Below are 19,707 nucleotides of genomic sequence, written 5' to 3' on the forward strand. Positions count from 1 at the left end.
CAGTAGTAACTTGCACTGTATGGACCAGTTAAACCAGTGCCCTTCACTATGGCCTTATAGAGACAGCAAGAAATGATGCTCTTTCTTGATTTTTCCTTTTGCTTCTTGTCTCCTACTCTTCATGCTGCTACCTGAACTATCCATTAGAGTCCAGGACTGTTTATTTTTCCTCTTATCCACATATCTTATCCATCAATAAGTTTTTGTTTATTGCTGGTCCTAGACAACAACCCAAGGCCTAGAGCTGCTGGGTAAGAAAGCCTCCAATTTATGTAGGCAGCTAGAGATCATCATGTGGGCTGGAAGCAGATCCATGTTGCTTCTCATGAGCCACTGGCAGGAAAAAAAACAATCCCAAGGCAGTAAGGATTATTCAGATTTTCAGAATAATGTTTTCATCAGAGAAGCCTATAGGGAATCACTATCTACCAACATTGCTAGCAACTTTCTCTCTTCTACCTTCTCCCACCAAGCCCAACAAGGAGATCCTCATTGTCACAGTTCTCGGCCAGTCGTAACTGGTGCCTTGCAGTGGCTCTGCAATTGAAATGTGATGGCTCACTTCTATTTACTTGGTCCGAGGCTATACTATAACCTACTATTCACTCTAGCTTCTGGACTTCTCTGTAATTTAATCCTCAGCCATCTGTTTTTAAGATTTTTGCTTCCCTTTTAAAATATTAGTAATTTGGAGTAGAGTTTCCTAAGTTTTAACACAGGGCTCTGAATCAAACATGATGAATTAAAGTTTGCTGGTTTTTCCTAGATCGATGTGAGGTTGGCTGATGAGCTAGAACTGTTCCTAAAGCATGCCTTCATTATTTTGTTATTTGAAGCATATTCATTAGGGGGTGTGACTCCACACCTGCACTCTCCAAGTTTCTTCTAATTAGACAAACCACCCAAGAGTGGTAATAACAGTTGCAGACGGAAGAGAGGGCATACCGGCAGTTAAAACACAATGTTTGAGCCTGAAACTAATTGAATATTTCATGCCCACGAGCAACAGTCCTCACGGATTTTGTGAATGGATGCTTGTTCTGGAAGACCCTTTCATAGAAGGGGGATTAGTGGTGGAATGAACGGTTGAGTCAGCATGTTCTAGCCATAGTGAAGAATAAATGCTCAAAAGCCAGGAAATACTCTATAATGTTATAACTTCCTTTGCCTGCAGTAATGTTCCTTGTAGATCCCATATCTTTAAAATGTCCAGCAACAACAATAATAACAACAAAAAGATAGAGGTCTACGGTGCCACATGTTCTAATCTGCCAGTTTCATCTAGTTATTTCACTATTAGGGTTTCCTTTTGGAGTAAAAAAAAAAAAAAAAAAAAAAATCTCCCTTTAGTTCAAGATCTAGAGGCTGAAGCAAGAGAATTACTATGAGTTAAAGCTAACCTGGATTACAGCCAGTCTTATCCCATACACTCAAATCAACCAACCAACCAACCGAACAAACAAACGAACAAAAGCATGTAATCAAACCCTAGAACTGTCTCTTGGCCAATCTTCCTTGGATAGCAGGGGTTCAATCCTCCTCTCTGGTACCTTTTTTTTCCCTAGAGTACAGAGCAAGGAGAGATGCTTGAGAGTAACACCAAGTGTTCATCCCTGTGCTCCTGAAGGGAACCCATCAGGATAACAGTAGCATCTGCATGGATGTGGCTCTGATTATTCCCTTTGCACTGTGAACTTGGGTGGTAGGAGAAACACTGAAAAATTAGATATTGATCCTCACTGTGACTAGCTCCACGGAAGATGAGAGAAAGGAGGATGAGGAGGAGTTAAAAACGTAGAGATTTCTGTAAACAGCCTGACTGCTTACTGATCACGTGAGCAACATGGGATGGAGCACTGCATAGTTGAGATCAATCCGACCTCCAAACCTGTCATTCAAGGGCAGAGTGAATTCAGCTCCACCTCTACTAACGATAAATTGATGTCTATCTCTAAAACTCTTCATAAAACAAACTGAACACCTAGGATTTTTTTTTTTTTTTTAATGACCTATTGACTTTTCAGATTGTTCTTTAAGCTGTTTTTTAAACTTTAAAGGCAACACTGATAATGAACGCCTCCAAATGGTAAAACAGAAAATCCCCTTCAAATATAACCGGCCCGTAGAGGAGTGGCTGCAGGAAAAAGGTAACGGTCGTTAAACTTTCATTCTAAAATCATTTGATTCTAAACCCTCATTTTTAAAGCCTGCAAATAAATGTTCCTTAAATGATAATCGCCTGCTGCATAAATGACTGTTTTAATTTTCATTATAATTTGTGTCAGCTTCCACCTGCCATATGTTGATAAATCATGCAATAATACATCGCCATTAAAACACAGTTAAAGGGACTAACATCTAGCCTGCTGTCAACATGGCAGCTACAAACAAGGAATTTCCAGGAAACTCTATCTAAAAAGAAAAAGAAAGAAAGAAATGGATTATGGCAATTTAACCACTGCATGACATTATTTGTTAATTTGTTTTAAATCACCTCTCACCAAAGCTTTCTAAAGAATTTTCAAAAGAACTTGTTAAACTTATATCTTGAGTCTGTTTTGGCTTTGCTATCTATAGCATGGTTAATCCACCAACCCACCAACCAAACCAAAACAAACCACATCAAATCAACTCAAAAAGTCTGAGATCAACTCTTGTAACTTACAGTGCTTAAAACAAATGTTATAAAGGAAGCAGTGTGTATTAACATTTGTTTTTAAACAATGAAAGGAATGAGAAAGAACAGATTTTTTTTTTCCTCTAAATTCAAACTGTCAGAGGCTAAGTTTCTAGGCAAACTTAATTACTTTCCAGTTGCTTCAGGAAACTAAAGCTAAACAAACCTTTTTCACACTTTGCTGGTGTGATACCCTGGTGCATTCAGAGGACGTTTAATGCAACGAAGTGTAAGTTGTTAAGACAATGAGTTGATAAGGGAAAAGTCTTGTGAAAAATCCAAACAACATGTTGGGATTTGCTGACAGGAACAACCACTCTGACTTCAAGAAGGCAGCAATTATAAACCCTGGCAGAATTTTCTGTGTGGTTTCTTTTGCTTACTAGAAACACACTTGCTTTACCATTAGGGAAATTCTCTTATCTTTAAGAAAGTTAGGGATTCTGTTCTTCCTTGAGGCAGTATAATCGAACATTTGTCTCAAGGCCTCAAAGAACCCCTTACATGTTGCAGAGATTCGATTGAGTTATGTATGAGGAGTAGTTGGAGATACTACATAATCTACAAAGAAAGAAATAAAGGACACCTGTGTATGCTTCAGATGTTTAGACATGGAAAATCCTTACTGAGTCTTAACTCCATGCCCTATTTTCAACATATGTGGTCTAATTAAAAATAAATTAAGAATAACTCTAAAAAGCAAATAATTTTGATTAGTAATCAACAGCTCATAAAGTCCCTTTAACGTTAAAGACAATGATTGCCTCACCTTTGAAACAGAGAACAAGCTGCATGTCTGAGTCTCATGTGCCTGAGAGAACTTTTGTGTTTCTTTCAATTTTATGTTAATAATATTTTATTTTATTCCATTGCCTTTTGAAGTCTAAGTTTAATAGCATGCCAGGCATTTTCATTTGTACAAACCATTATAAAGTGGTTAGTAAGCTTTTAGTTTTCTTTCTGATAGCTGCATTATCAGCTGGCTTTCATGGAAAAAGGAAGCCCTCATACACACATGTTGAGTGCTGGGAGGAAAAGGGTGGGTTAGGTGGAATGGATGGGTGTATCTTGGCATATATATATATATATATATATATATATATATATATATATATTATTATTATTATTATTATTGGAAAAAACATTTGGAAACTGAGATTACTGTCTCTACTGTTTTCCCTGAAATTACTCTTTATGTAACTTGGGTGAGTAGCATCTATTTTCTTTACCTCTTCCTCTATCTAGCTAACTTCATTTGCAAATAGAATGGAAATTTGCACTGGAAGACCTTGTTTATGAAGATGAGTATAAAAAGTAAATAGATAAAAGGAAGGTTAGACCAGTGCCTTCAGAAATACATGGGGGTGTCTCTTTGGAGTTCTTTCTGCCACTGGGGAGGAGAGCTGGGTCACAGCATTACTGAGTGGGTTTGCTGGCTCTGTCTACTATTGACGGACTTTCTGACCTTAGACAACCCACTTAACCTCTTTGTGTCTCAGATTTCCCATATGAGGAGAGGAGAAATAATGCTGCATTTTCCCCCAGGGTATTCTGAGATTTAATTAATTAGTCTTTGTGCAACACTGACTAGAGACGTGCACAGATTTAATTTAAGCCTATGTGAACTTGATGTTAAAATGAGGCAACAGATAATGACTTCCAAAAGGATGTGAATCTAAAATGAAAGAGTTACATGATGCAAACCCCGTCTTTCTGTTATCATCAAATTTCATATTAATTTCAATAGAAAGATTTTCATACTCCAAAATTATATGCATATGTGTATTTATAATACACATTTATTCGAACATACACATATTTTTTCTTATGAAGATATTAATCATTGTGAATTATAACAATAAGAATGATATCTAACATTGATTTTGATACATATTGGGCAAATAATAAAAACAGAAACTTTTTCCAGTTAGTTCTATACATTCTTCATATAGAGAGGATACTGGAACTGTTTGTTGTGGTTGTTGTTGTTGTTTTTGTTGTTGTTGTTGTTGTTCATGATCTCCTGTGCATCTAAAGGAAAACGAGACCCTGACAGGAAGACATGGGAGGAAACAGAGTGCTCTCTTCCCCAAGTGATTTCTAGCTCTGGCCTGAACTGTGTAGGCAAAGTACAGAGGACTAGGAGAAGGTTGTAAAACCAAAGGAAAAAAGACCTAACCATGAGACTATCAAGCAAACAAGCTAACCAAAACCCTTCCTGTGGCATGAATTAACACTTGGATAGTCCTTCTCTGTCTCACCCAGCAGTGTGTTGGCCCTAAGAATTGATTGGTGGAGTCTCCCTTGTAAAGCAATGATAACAAAAAATAAAGCAACATTTCAATCTAACAGCCTCAACCATGGCATGCCTTTCCTCATTCTTCAGTCATTCTTGAATAAGCAATGGTCACTTTATGGAGTGGACTATAACAAGGAGAATGAAGGCAATCCATCATTTCCAGCTAGTCTATTGCAGTTTGAATTTCAATTTTCTCCGACTGCTTCTCATTTTTAAGTATTGGCAGAATGAATCTTTCTGGGAAAGTAAGATGAGGACCATTATAAGAGATTGGCATTATGAAACAGTCCAAGGATATTAGAACATAAAATCTTCTACATATAATCAAGGTTACTCAGCCATTAACTAATCACCAATGCTGGCTTACATAGAAAAGAGAGAGGGAGGAAGGAGGAGAAGATGAAAGATTAAAAGAGAGGTAGTATTATAAATGGGCAACAGCTGTACATGCTGAAAAGATACCTTGCATAGGGGCTTTTTAGTTTAAGATGCTAACATTATACCTAAGAAATCTTCCACTAAACAGCTTATTCTAAATCAGTATGTTAAGTTCCTCCTAAAGGTGACATGAAGCTAGGCAAAATATTATTCTGTACATCTATTATCTTATTTCTATTGTAGTAAGTGTATCGCTCCCAAAGAAAGAAATATGACCTCTAGTCCATTACCCTGCACCATTGTACATTGAACATGTTGCAACTCATGTGAGAACAAAAGCAAAATTATGCAACTGTCAAATGGTGCCGACTCATAGGACACTGAGGAGATTTATTGGAAAAATATCAATGAATTGAGTATATCCCTAGGAACTAGAGAATCCTGTTATCACTAAAATATGAACCTTTGTGTGGTTCTAAGAATCTTATGAAGTGTGGATCATTTCCACCCTAAGAAAGTTCCCCAGACTAATAGAAGAGCAATATTATTTATAACTCGCTCAAATAATAACCCTTAAGAGTTGCCCAGATAGTAAAGTTGACACTTGTCTAAAGAGTACACCCTGACCATATGCTCTTTCTCTTTTCTCTTCTTCACACCTTCCAGAGTAGTTTAGACAGAGAGGGTATACCTACACTAAATTCTAGAAATCCAAGGTTAGCAGTACATTGTGCAAATTAGAGCTGATTGTACTAGTGATAGAAGTTGAGAAGCCAAACCCCACAGCATACCTCTGTTCAGTGGAGCTTTTAGAGAGAAAGCATGTCATGAGTAGCAAAAAGTAGTTTATAATTATTTACACCTAAAATAATCCAGGTGATTAGATGAAGAATTAGTGGCTCTGTTGATCCAAGACAGATGTGTCTAGTTCCACAAGTAGGTGTCTTTTCTTTCTTCCAACTCCATATGGGAAAGCAGATGGAATTAATCTAAAGAGAAAACATGACGGAAAGTCATAGCATGTTGCTGTCATGATAAATTACAATGAGGTTTTAAATGCTGTTTTCCACTCATGGCAAAGACCTAGTTTGGCTTTAAAAGCATCCGTTGAAATCATGGAGAATAAAACTAGTTAGTTGAATGCTACATTCTAAATTGTTCTGCCATGATTTTTTTTTCTGATGACCTTCTTTTTTTTTTTCCACACAAAAACTTGAAATAAGATTAACTATTGGTATTTTACAACCTATTACCATGTCCCTACATTATTCAATGGGTTTTAAATGTTGTTTTGTTTGTCAGTACCCATCTTTCCCTTAAAATATATTCTGATTATCTCCCCCACTTATCCTCTTAAAACCATTTTAGGATTACCTCATCCCCATCCCCATTCCTATTCTAGGAACTTTATCAATGCCTAATTATCTCCCATCTTAGGGAATAATCTATTAACTTATCATTCCTGCCTCCAAATTATCCATCTCTTATTATCGTGTTAAATAGCAAATGCTGATAGAATATTACTTGCTATGATAGTTTATGGGAAAACTATTTCTGGTGATCAGAGTGTCCATTTTTATAAGTATGCAGTGAATCTGAGCCTCTTAATTGCATTTAATTTCAGTAAATTTAATTTAATTACTGAACCTAATTTTTAAACTCAATGTTCTCAGTCACCTCATTGAGTTTTGTTTGCTGCATATCATTCTTTTCTGATGCCATTGCATTAATTTGTAGCTTAAATCAGAACACTAGGCAACTGTGGTCCATTCTTGTCATGATCAGAACTACATGTTTCTGTTATCCTTGATTATATGTGTCAGAAGACTGGAACACTGCTCATATTTAAACAAACATGTCTTCTTCCTTTGAATAAGAAAAAGACTTAGTTATCCTGGTAACTTAAGATCTGTAGCTAGACAGTGGAAGAGGTAATTACCATGAAATGTTACTCACCAATTCCAGTAGTGAATTTTTCTTATACATTTGATCTACCTCTATTGTTCAAGGAAGCCTGTTTAGGTGCTTGCTCCATACAAAATAGGTAAGGGAAGGAACAGAAATGTATAGAAATAATAGTATTTCCTCCACCTAATCCACTAGGCCGGCAGCTAACCATCTTCAACACCCAGGCGCAAATAGCCATTGGAGGAAAGGACAAAGGACGTCTCTTCCAAGGTCAACTCTCTGGGCTCTATTATGATGGTTTGAAAGTACTGAATATGGCAGCTGAGAACAACCCTAATATTAAAATCAATGGAAGTGTCCGGCTAGTGGGAGAAGTCCCATCAGTCTCGGGAACAACACAGACAACATCCATGCCACCTGAAATGTCTACCACTGTCATGGAAACCACTACCACCATGGCTACAACCACCACCCGCAAGAACCGCTCTACAGCCAGCATTCAGGTAAACCTTTCTCCTGTGATTTTGTTCTTCTTTCTTGACTATTCAACACTAATGCTGTAATCAGTATTCTAGGTAGCTAATTACTTTGAATTACTGCCTTTGAAGGAAGGATGAAGATGCTCATGGTAATGAGAACTAAGACTAAAGAAAGAGCAAGCAATGACTGAACAAATTAGGGAAATCTGTGGCACTCATGAGCTCATGAGATAACTCTTGTTATCCTTTCCATTTGTCACTGAAATGGGAAAGCTATTATTCAAAATGAGCAATGGACCCTACTTTTATTACAAGACATCCCTCTCCTCTCCTTACATTACATTTTCTTTTCAATTAACAGAAAGGTGGAAGGGAGAAATGAACATAATCAAGACTATCCTGGTTCAATTCTATTCACATTTTCCAGATAGCTTTAGTAGAACATGAACTGCACATTATTAAGGTCAATGGATATCATTAAATCAAGGACAATTGAAGCTAGAAGCTCAACCACTCCTTGTGAATAATAGTCTTTGTGTTTGACATTAAGTCCTAATTAATGACTTGTCATTTTGGCATATATATATATATATATATATATATATATATATATATATATACTTTATTTGACTAATATACTGATTTTATTAGAAAATGTAAAAGTTTCATTTTAGCTAGGCAAAATGTTCTTGTTTTTTTGTGTTAAGGCATTTTTTTCACTTGAAAGTAATTATATATAAGGAAAAGCTTAATACTTAGCTGCCTCTCTTGGCAGTTCATAAATCTAGTTAGTAGGGGACAGGAGGTTAATCGAGTTATTAGCCTTAAGTGGTTTGGAATCAAAGAAGGAATGCCAATGCCTGTTTGGGAAATTATCCCTACACTAGTTAGCTGTTTGTAAAAGTCAACATAGCAGTCCTTGTCCCTTCTGCTTCTCAGTTTTCACACGTGATCCAGGGACTCAGTAGAGGTCCTGACATCCCCTTTCCATCCATTCCAGTGGACAGTATAAACTTAGAGTGAATCATTAATTAAAACTCACCCATGTGTTTTTGGGTTTTGTTTTATTTTTTTTAATCTTTCTAAATTACATGACTTCATTGTACGAAAACATGTTGTCTTCCTTTAATTTTACTTTTACTTTTTTGAGCTTGAGAAAAAATCCAGACAGTTTCTTTCATGATTCCTAAGAACAATTTGAAGCCGTGTGTATTGACGATATTATAGGCCAGTTTTATATGTTTTTCCAAAGGCTGCTAAGAACTTAGCTAGCAGAGCAGTCCTATAATCATAGGTGCCCTACCATGCATACCTATGCACATGCTTGAAAGAGAAAAATAGCACTTCTCAGCTGATATTACAGCAATAACTCCTGACACCTCACTCCACTCACTGGGAAGAAGATAAAAGGCAATATCTATTTCTATTATGACTTTCTATAGCTCAAGCATAGATCTGTTTACTGTTCATAAAAGGATAGATCTGTTTGCACAGGTCTTGGCAGACCTGGTTCACTTCTGTCAGAGTATATTCTGCTAACTCTGTGGGAAACAGAAGAGCAAATGTTTTTTTTTCTCCATAGGAATGGTTGATTCTGCTGTCTGCTTTAGGACCAAATTTTCACTGACCACAAGTGGATTTAATGCTACACAGGGATTCGGGGAATTGCCTCAATTTGTGGTAATTTTCAGACTTTGGTTGTTCCCACTCACAGCAAATACGTAAATGGAGGTGCAGTGGGGGCAGATTGTTTGAGTTCCTAAACTCTTTCTACAATCCAAGAGATCCAGGGGCTTCTGGACAGGGATGGATTTCAAGGTGCATAAACCTTACCACTGATTTATCTCTAAGCCTGAGTTGCCTCTTAGAGCAAGTAAGCACCAGCGAGGGCCCTCTCCAGTGGTTTTCCTCTTGTGAGCTGCTTTTCTTTCAGAGGCTGGTGAAAATTGGATTATATCGTTACATGCTTCTCTGTTTTCTTTCTGCCAGGCTATCAAGAAGGGCTATAAATCTGTTGACACTCCTTGTTTTCATGGGTACATAAATACATACTCTTGGAGGAAAGCCAGGAGCTTGGCAGAATTGGTTAGACCAGGGCTGAAATATACAGAGACCCCAGGAGTGTGTAAAGAGAAACTTGAGGAGACATGTTGTGCATGTTGAGGAAGATTTTAGGTACTTTTGTTCTTGCTAATTAGCCACAAGAACTTTGCCCCATGCTTTATGCAAATATAAAAACTTCATAGTCAAGCCTATTCTGGCCTAAGTACCATCTACAGATTGCATCAAACCTACCCAATGATTTAGGACAAGTCTTAGATAGTAGGTAGCTTCAAATACATGCAATGTATGACCCAGTCAATTTTCTTGGATAAAGAGGACTCATGTAGCTTTGATCTCTGAGAGGTACTTCAAGAAAAAAAGAAAGGAAGAAAGAAAGAAAAAAGAAAAGAAAAGAAAATAGGGAAGATTAAGTCTCATGCTCACCAGTCTATCATTCAGTTTTCATCTCTCTGAAATCCTGTGCAGACCCATTTTACAAGCGGTGTTCCATTCTTTGCTTTTGCACTTTGATAATAACATTAAAGAATGGTTGTCCTAAAATGAGACACTTCTAGGAGAAAAACAATTAAGCATGTGTGACCACAGGTATAAAAAAAAATGTCACTATTCAAAAAACTCCCCGATTCTTTCCTAAAGCATTAGCCGGGAAAACTTCCTTTGAGGAGTTCATCTCTGATGGACCTTGGCTAGTGCTCACATCAGATCAAAGGAAAACTATAAAGTGCTTTTAGTGCTGCTCTTAACTGCGTGTGAATGTGAGCAAATCGTTTTTTGAGTTGATACAGCTCTCCAATACTCCAGTCTTTTGGAAGTAATTGGTACTTTGATCTCTGTGATATATCAGTCTGTTACTGATAGGAGTACAGAATTGCTTGTGAATGGAATGGACTATGTTAAATTACTCACAGCTATTGTGCCCAAGTAATGGATCTTGACCTTATATTAAAAAGAATACCTCGAGATGCACCTCTCAATTTAAGGGTGAAAAAGCAGGTATAAGTGCACATTAAGAAACTAGGTGGGCAGATAATAATCTTCAATAAAAGTCTTGTACTTAGTAGGTATTCAACAGACACTGTATAAGTCAGACCAGACAAGCTTTATTTGCTATAATTTACCCACTTAATAACCAGAAGTATAATGATTGCAGTAATATTCTATTTCTAGAATTATCAGGGTATATAGACAGTGTTTTACACTGGTATAACTGTAATATGTGATGGGCTTGACCCAGATATCCTGGGTCTAACATCTAGGCTGTTCTCACACTAGCTAAGTGATCCTGGATAGATCACAGGACACTTAAATGTCTATTGCAAAAAGCAATTTTTTTTTTTTACCTTAACTCTACAGCTAAAAACCAGCTTTGGCATTAGATATCATAATTTACAGAGTCAGACATTGCTGTAAGTTTGGTGGAGGCAATTCTGCTTCCACTATTTAATTGAGCAGCGGTTCGCTCAGGACCAGCTGTGGTCTAGTGGCTTTCTTTAGGAAAGTGGATGCTCTCTGTGCTCTCAGACCATATTGCACTGGGCATAAAGCAGAGATCATGAGCTTCTCAAAGCCTGGGCCTGACCTAGGCTTGTGTTGTCTATACTATGCCCATTTGTACTGTAAGTTTCCTGGCCTTTTCCAATTTCAGGGAAGACTTGGTGACATCTAGTATGAATACAGAAATAAATCTCTGGGGATATATGTGGGTGATTTTCTAGGTTAACTGTGGTATAAAGACATACCCTAAGTATGTGTGGGACCATTCCATTAACTGGAGTCTTGGGCTAAATCAAAAAAGAGACAGAAAGCTGACTACAAGCATTTTTTTTTCTGCATAATTACTGAATGTGGACACACTGTGACCAGGTGCCTCATTCTCTAGGTGCCATGCCTTCCCCATGATGATATATACTGGAGCTGTGAGCCAAAAGCTAGTCTTCATCCCTTAATTTACTTTGTCAGATATTTTATCATGTCAACAAGAAAACTATTGCACTAAATATATGATTTAGAGTCAGACTGTCAGTGTTTGGCAATTTATTATTATTATTATTATTATTATTATTATTATTATTATTATATTTGGTATGCAAGTCAAACATAATCTACTGAGCAAGCAAGGACTGCTTCCATTGATATTAGTGGCTATAGTTCTGAGCAGAGGTTAGAAATTTTGGGTCAGGGAGTGAGATATTTCAGAAGAATCTAAGTAGAATTTTGACCCTAAAATTAATCCTGGAAAATCAAAAAGTGTATGGCATCAGGAATAGAATCCTCTGACATCTCATGACCTACCTTAGATTTTTGTTTTATTTTATTAAACCAACTTTAGAGTTCAGTAGACTTTAGAAAATATGTCATGTCATGAAATAAAAAAAAATTACAAATATTTTAGAAGGTTACAAACAAAATTAGAAATCTAGATTACTTGTATCACGGAGCCAATAGCCTCAAGAAGACAAGAGGGCTCTCAGTGTAACTTCTGAGTAGTGGTGGCATGTATTGGGAAGGTAGTGTATTTGTCATAAACTGAGGCCTTAAGGAGTGATGCACCAGGGCAAGAAGAAAGTCCAGGTCTTGTGAGATATGGTATAAGTTAAAGTTATGACTTGTAAGGTTCCCAGGTTTGAGGACTTTAGCTTGAAGCTCACCCTCTACATCTCAGAGAGTACTCAGAGGGCTGGAGTGAATTGAATTATCTGTGGGCATAATCTAGGATTACCCAGAGAAATAACATGAAAACCATTGGGTTGGTAGGGGTGGTAGAGATCAAGCCTAGAGCTTTCCTTGAATTAGACAAGAATTCTACTATCAAACTGCACCCCTGCCCTGACCCGACCCTTAGTGCCAAGCGGAATCTTCCCCAACTCCAGTGCAACTGTGTAGGTACAAAGACACTGAGGAGACAGGGCCTAAAATGGGAAGTTTCACTGCAGTCTGTATTCCAGGTTCTTTGCCTTCATTCTGGACTAAAGAAAAATGTGAGCAGCTAGACTCTTTCACCAGACTTATTACTTTTAGCTTCTCCAGCCAAAGTGTTCCCAGAAGAGAGGAACAGGCCAAGAGGAAAATAGTTGCAAAAAGAAAAATAAATGTGAATTCTCTTATCTTTGGCCTCCAGTCTAGGTAGTTATCACCCGAAAAGGAGCTCGCTGTATCCTGTGCAAATCCCCATTTAGAATTGTTTATAAGCTATTAGCAAGAAACTAATCATAACCTACTTTTTGTGTCCTAGGCCTAGGCAAAGTCACCTTGACACTGGCCAGACTGTGCACAGCAGACAACTGGCAGAAAAGTCATGATGCTCAGGCTGGATTGGAAGTATCCTAATTCACAGTGGGAGGAAGGGCTATGAGATTGCATCTATCTCAAGCATCATAATGGCAATGATTGGATGGGAACTACCTCTGACAGTATCAGAAAGGAGCTCTAAGTTTTCCCGACTATACAATACTGCATGTGTGGAAATTCTTTCTGCTCCTCTCTTTTGCTGTTTTAGCCTATGGCAGGTTAGGAACACATTCAGACTTAATAGTGGTAACGACAGCTTGAAACAAAATGACTTGTCCCTATACTTCAGCTATTCTGAGTGGAATTTCAGTATGTTAAATGAAGACGGTGGTGGGATTTGCCATCAGAACTTCCGAGTAAGGACTCATTTACTTCTACTTAGCTATATGCCTTAAGGTAAGTCCAGTCTCTCTATTAGTTTCATTATCTGCCTAAGGGAAATAAGTGTGACTTCCCCTTTGTTATATTGAGAGTAATAAATACGATCATGGGAAGTGATTCATACACATTCATAGAAGAATTTCACATTAGGATGCCACCTCCACTTAAAAGACTAGCCCAGACTCATGTACCTTAATTGAATATAGCACTTCTGAGGGTTCCATTAATACAAGCACTGTTTGGTCTATACACACAAAGGGTAACATAACTTGTACCTCTTATGGCCTCAAGAATGAAGACAGAGGTCTACCAGAAATGCCCCTATATTTGAGTAGAGGTCAGCTTACTTGTCGATCAGTTAGAATACATGGAGAAACTTTTAGTTTCAAGTATATGAAATTGCAATTTCGGTAGGTCAAAATGATGAAAGATCAGGAATTTTACACTGTTCAGTAAAACACATAGCACTTAGATTTACAGTGCACTATCATCAGTAGCATTTTTGAGGTCCAGGATAGGTCACCAACTATTTCCACATTCTTTGAATAATCTGTGTTTCTCAACTTGGCATGTAAGTCAAATGTACCAGGCTTGGAGTGCCTTGTGATCATAGCATGTATCAAAAATGGTTATACTTGCCTGGAGAGCTATTCCCATCCATTCTCTCTCTCTCTTCCCTACTGCCGTGGGCTTAATAGAAACGTGTTAAGGAATCCACAGTTTCTGCTCCCTTCTTTTTACCAGTAGACAACACCCCTCCCCCTCCCCCGGGAAAGTTTATTTTTAGGACCAGGGCTCAGCTAATATTGATTAACAGCCTTATATAATGTGTGGCTCCAGGCTCCTTGCTTTCCTGCCAAGCCTCATAGCGAGGGAAGACACTGAAGATTTGTCAGTCTAATTAGACTTTAGCTGCCAGCCAGGAAATCTCTCTTGCGTTCTGCTCACCCTCATATAGATCCTCCCCTTTCCCTTTTTGAGAATACGGTGGAGGGAAGGAGATTAGAGTCCAGTTTACTTGTTTCCTGGTAAGAGTCTCCAGTGATGGCTTCCTTCTGGAAAGTTCAGACGAGAAAGAAAGTGAGGAACACAGAGGAAGATAAAGAGAGACAAGAGAGGGAGAGAGAGAGGGAGGCAGAAAGAGTTTAAGGGGGAAAAAAATACTACCGGTAGGCCTTCGTCTTAAGGACTTATATATTGCCAGGACACATGGCTGAGGGAAGATAACAGAGCATGGTTTCTTTTAATCCCTCCTTAAATATATGACTTTCAAGGTCTGGGACAGCCACACACCCCCAGAGAGATGTCTAGTGTCTAAAGGGGTCTTCTGAGGAGGTCCTGACAGCAGAGAGGCTGGAATTTTAAATATTCTCATGGGAGTGATAGAGATGCCTGTCTAATTGGATCACAGGATTCGTAAAATAGATTTCCCAACCAAACTACTGATAACATGCTATCTTACTGAAAAGTACCTGAACAGCTAGAAGAGGGTATTGGTTTGGCTCTGAGCTTCCCATATGTGGCCATTAAGGATCACAGTGAGTTTTACAATCACCTAACTGGCTACTCAGCCAGGACCAGAGTCAGAGTCCTTACCCTGTTCCCTGTGCTTGCTACCCTTGCTGTCACTCTGCCCCATACCTCCTATCACAGTGCTCTAGCTAGATTTAGCCTTTTCTACCTGTAATAGTAACCAGCCTATACTAATAATGAGTAGCAATCAGCGTCGTTAGAAAGAAACAACAGGCAACAATTCATCATCCCCTTCTACAGAGTACACATGTCTGTTAACAGTTATAGGCTGAGGCGTTCAAACACCTTAGCTGCTGCTTCCCAGAGGCCCATTGCCTATTGAGGCTCATCTGTGGAAATGGTTGGAGCTATTTTCCATGACTTCTTGCCTTAAGAATAAGATGTCCTATGAGTAATGACATACTGCTGCTGATAGAGTGTTTGCTTAGCATGTGCTGGAGCTAACCAGACATTGGTGGCTTAGAGCTACAACCCAGCACTTGGGAAGTAGAAACATGAAAATCAGAAGTTCAAGGATATACATGGCAACATAGTGAGCTTGAGACTAGCCTGGGCTACATGACACCCTGCCTTTAAAAAGAGGGCATAGATGGTAGAGTAAATAATTAATCTAAATTAGGCTTGATGATGTATACCTATAATCCTTGTACTCAGGAGGCAGAGACAAGAGTCAAGCTAATAGCATCCATATAACAAGTTATAGGCTATCAGGGCTATAGAATAAGACCCTTCCTCAAAACAAAACAAACAACAACAACCAAACGAAAACAATAGCAGCCTACCCGGAACACTAGAATCCTAGAGACATCAACTCTCTCTGGTTGATAAAGCTGTTCCTATTGACTTATCTATCAAGAACCACTTTTTTCAAGAATTAGCAAGAGCTAGTTTTATCCTATAGAGTCTTCACAATATCTGAGTGCATCATCACTGACTCTAATTATTTTGGAGAGCTATATAACCATTTCACAAATTGGATGACTTCAGTTGAGAAACATGATCAGAATGACTTTGATATAATTAATATAATAATTTTTCATAATTCATACCTTTTCTTAGTTGGTCCAAATGCTCCAGCAATGGCCACTTTTGTGTAAAAGATATACTACCTAATAAATGGTTCTTCATGAATCAAAACAGAATAATCGGTTCTAATTTAAATGGAAGTCTAGAGATTGGTTTTGGTTCTTTATCTTTGACAATACATGCCTTACTTCCTATTTCCATCTTCAAGCACAGTTATCAGTAGCCAGATCTCAACACCTGTAGCTCCTTCCTGTGACAAGAGAGCGGGAGGATGGGATGTTCTTCATACCTTCCTGGTGCCTGTCTGAATGACTGGGAAAAGGAGAAACACTGGGTGCTGTTATGACAAGACTTGCCTTTTGAAACCTCCTAATTAAAGCCTTCGTTTCTAGAGAGCTGCTACTGTTCGCTAAATGGAGAAATAAGTTTCGCTTTGATTTTTCTCATCATCATCCTAGGATGAAAAGGTTGGAGGATTATATACACACTGTTTGTAGTGGCTAGCAGTTACAGAGAGAATTGCTTGATGGGAATTTGATTGACTTGTATACATAATGAAACCTCTTCCTTCTATCATCCTGTCTGGTTAGGCATTTTTCTCTCTCTCCCCGCTTCTCCCTCCCCATTCTCCTCCCTCTCCTCCTTTTCCCTCCTGTCACCCTCCCTCCTCTCTCTCTCCCTTTGTGTATGAAAAAGATAGAGAAACAGAGAGAGATAAACACATAGAGACACACACACACAAAGAGCAAGGACTAACAAGACGGAGAAAAAAAAACAAAGAGAAAGAGAAGAGAGGATATTTGTGTACATTTGCATTTATTATGGAAACTAATGCTTATTAAGTTTAAGATCATATAACACGCCTGGTGATCTTCCTGAAGAACAGATTCTTGTTTGCGAGGGAGACTTGCCAGAGATTCTGCACAACCTCCCCAAGGATTTATTCCATGCTGCTCAGTTTATGGAGCAGGAGCTTATAGATATTCCCAGCTCCTTCATGAGTAGCCACAGCATCTGTTTACCCATCCTATCAAAATCTTTGCAAATGTAGTTCAGGGCTCTTCAAGAGGAAAAGTCGAACTCATCCAATTCATTCGATAAGTGAACAACTAGATATCCAAAAAAGGATTAAGAAAGAAAAAACTTCCCCATTAGACAATGCTGTGCTGGTTCTTGATGCCCTCTCTTCCTGTCCCTCACTCTGCAGCATGCCCCTAAGACAGATGAAAAAAAAAATAAGAAAGAATTTACCATGTCACAATATTTATTCCCCCTTTAGAGAGTTGACCTCCAATGGAATCAGAAGGACGTGAATGATTTTAATCCACAGTAACAATGGGAAGCCGGTCCTGACGATCTTGAACAGTATAAATATATGAAATGACAGATCTTTTTTCTACTCTGCCTTTCCATACCCTCCTACCAGATACGGAGAGAGACACATACTTGTGTGCCCACAACTCATTCTGTAATACACAATGAAATTTCACCCAGCCCTTATCTTAGAGCCGCTGTTCCGATGATTAATGCCCCTCTGGCTGGGAAACTGTGCTGCTGAAGGAAGACAAGGAGAGAGCAAGACACATGAAATATATCTCTAGGGCCATTTCTCATTATTATTATTATTACCATTATTAGAACCTTACTACCCTATCTATCCTGTTAGGAAATGTGTGATCTATTGGCAACGGGGAGAGGATGGCATGTGCAAGTGGCTTCGTGCTGGACAAATGAACAAGGACACAGAAAGTAGATAGTTTCTACTAAACAGAACTGACCTCCATGAGGGACTTGTTGTTACTCTTCTTTATGCGTGGGTTTGTATGTTTTCATTATTATTGTTTGTTTGTTTTTTCATGTCTGAAACAATAGATGCCACCATCTGTGTCTCTGTGCTCTGCTGCCTTTCCTTTTTACCCCCTATATATATTCTTGCACATGTTCTTTTGTTTTGCTCAGTCCTTGTCTGCAAGAATCCATAAGAAGTAGCCTGTGAAATGGTTTCCCATGGTCACTTATGCAAAAACAGGACGGACTATGCTTTTTGCCTTGAACCTCCTCATTGATAAGCGTCTCCACATGGTGGCTGACTTCAAGCTTTTGAAATACTTGTGGTCTTTTTCTCTCTCTGTCTCTCTCTGTGTGTCTCTCACTCTGTCCATGTCTCTTTTTCTGTGACTCTGACTTGTGTGTGTGTGTGTGGGGGGTGTATTTTTATGTACATATCGTATAAAGTAGTATGTGATGCCTGTTACTGATTTCAACAAAGGAAGATGCATAAATTATTGCTAGCTTTTGCATCGAACTGGACAGCATGGTGGGGCCTGGTTGGGAAATTGGGCCATATTAGGAACACTATCACAGCAGGCATATCTACTGATAAATGGCAAATTCATTACCCTAAGTAGAGAGTGCCATGATCTGATTTAGAAAATGCTATGCTTCCAATGTGGAGTTTGAGAGGGCGTGGAATTTATAGCTGAGGCACCACGTGGAGCTTCAAGTTTAATTGGAATTTGAATTCAACCAGTGAGTGGCATCGCTAATGGAGGGCCTAGCGGGGATAGGTACTCGGGTGAAATAAATAAATAAATAAATAAATAAATAAATAAATAAATAAATGGTAAAATAATTAGTTGCACAAATATGGAGTACCTCATCTAGTGTGAGAGTTTGGGAAAACAACAAATAAAAGAAAAACTCTTTTTTCTCAGAGGATTCCAAATCCAGCCAGTTTTCTCTCCTTCTCCCTCACCCCACCCCTCCTTGTTGGTGCCAGTAGCGGTAGTAATGGTTGGTTGATTGACTTGGTTTGAGTCTTTATTTTATTTTTGTTGTTGTTGTTGTTGAGACAAGGTTTCTCTGAATAGCCCTGGCTGTCCTGGAACGCACTCTGCCGAGCAGACTGACCTTGATCTAAGAGAGCTGCCTGTTTGTGCTCCCTGAGTGCTGGGGTTAAAGGCATGTTCTATCACTGCCCAGCTAAAGTGTATAGTCCAGGCTAGCCTCCAAACCTGCTGCCTCAGGCTCCTTCACTTCAGCAAATCCTATTGGGATGAAGTTATTTTTACATTTCAATTTTATTTTTGTCAAAATAGTAAATCCACAGAGTAAATAGCGCCCCCACAGTCCCTGAAGGGATAGCCTTTTCTTCATTGGTTCTGAGTGTTGGTGACAGGTCTTACCTGAGTCCATCAGCAAGACCTGCTTTAACTAAAGAGTCATTGGCACAAGCTAAGTCTCTTCATGTGGGTGATGCATAATCAAAGTGATAGTTGGTGACACAGGAGATCTATAAACCCTCTGTCCGCTGTCTCAACTCTGAATAACCAGGGCAGACCTCCCAGTCATGGAGAGGAAATGGTCATCAGGATCTGTTGTAATCTTTTCAGCAGCCACATATCCATGAACTTCTGCCTTCTGCCCCGATGCTAATGGCTCTGCATCTAAAACTTCTTGTGTACAAACTCTAGACTTAGCACCTCTTATCTGAACACCCCATTTAACACAGCACCACATAGCCTGCAAACAAAACAAAACAAAACAAAACAAAACAAAACAAAAAAAACCCAAAAAGCCAAAAAACAAACAAACAAACAAAACAAACAAACAAAACAAAAAACAAAAAAATAAAAACCCCCAAAACCCCAAAACCCAGCAGGCTAGAGCAGAGC

The 19,707-nt window shown here is 38.6% G+C and overlaps 1 protein-coding gene across 43 annotated transcripts in view; it reads left to right on the forward strand.

Moving 5' to 3' along the window:
- Positions 1–19,707, forward strand: part of Nrxn3 (neurexin 3) — a 1,590,688-nt gene that overhangs the window by 1,454,702 nt on the left and 116,279 nt on the right. For 31 of the 43 annotated variants that reach the window (XM_029541252.1, XM_029541257.1, XM_029541238.1 and 28 more), the window contains 2 exons: positions 2,058–2,147; positions 7,458–7,765. In XM_029541252.1, coding sequence (XP_029397112.1) covers positions 2,058–2,147; positions 7,458–7,765 — 398 coding nt within the window. The remainder of the gene's footprint in view (positions 1–2,057; positions 2,148–7,457; positions 7,766–19,707) is intronic. The other 12 variants (XM_029541249.1, XM_029541271.1, XM_029541250.1 and 9 more) reach the window with 1 other exon arrangement.

Source organism: Mus pahari, chromosome 7 (genome assembly GCF_900095145.1).
Source record: "Mus pahari chromosome 7, PAHARI_EIJ_v1.1, whole genome shotgun sequence".
Taxonomy (NCBI): Eukaryota; Metazoa; Chordata; class Mammalia; order Rodentia; family Muridae; genus Mus; species Mus pahari.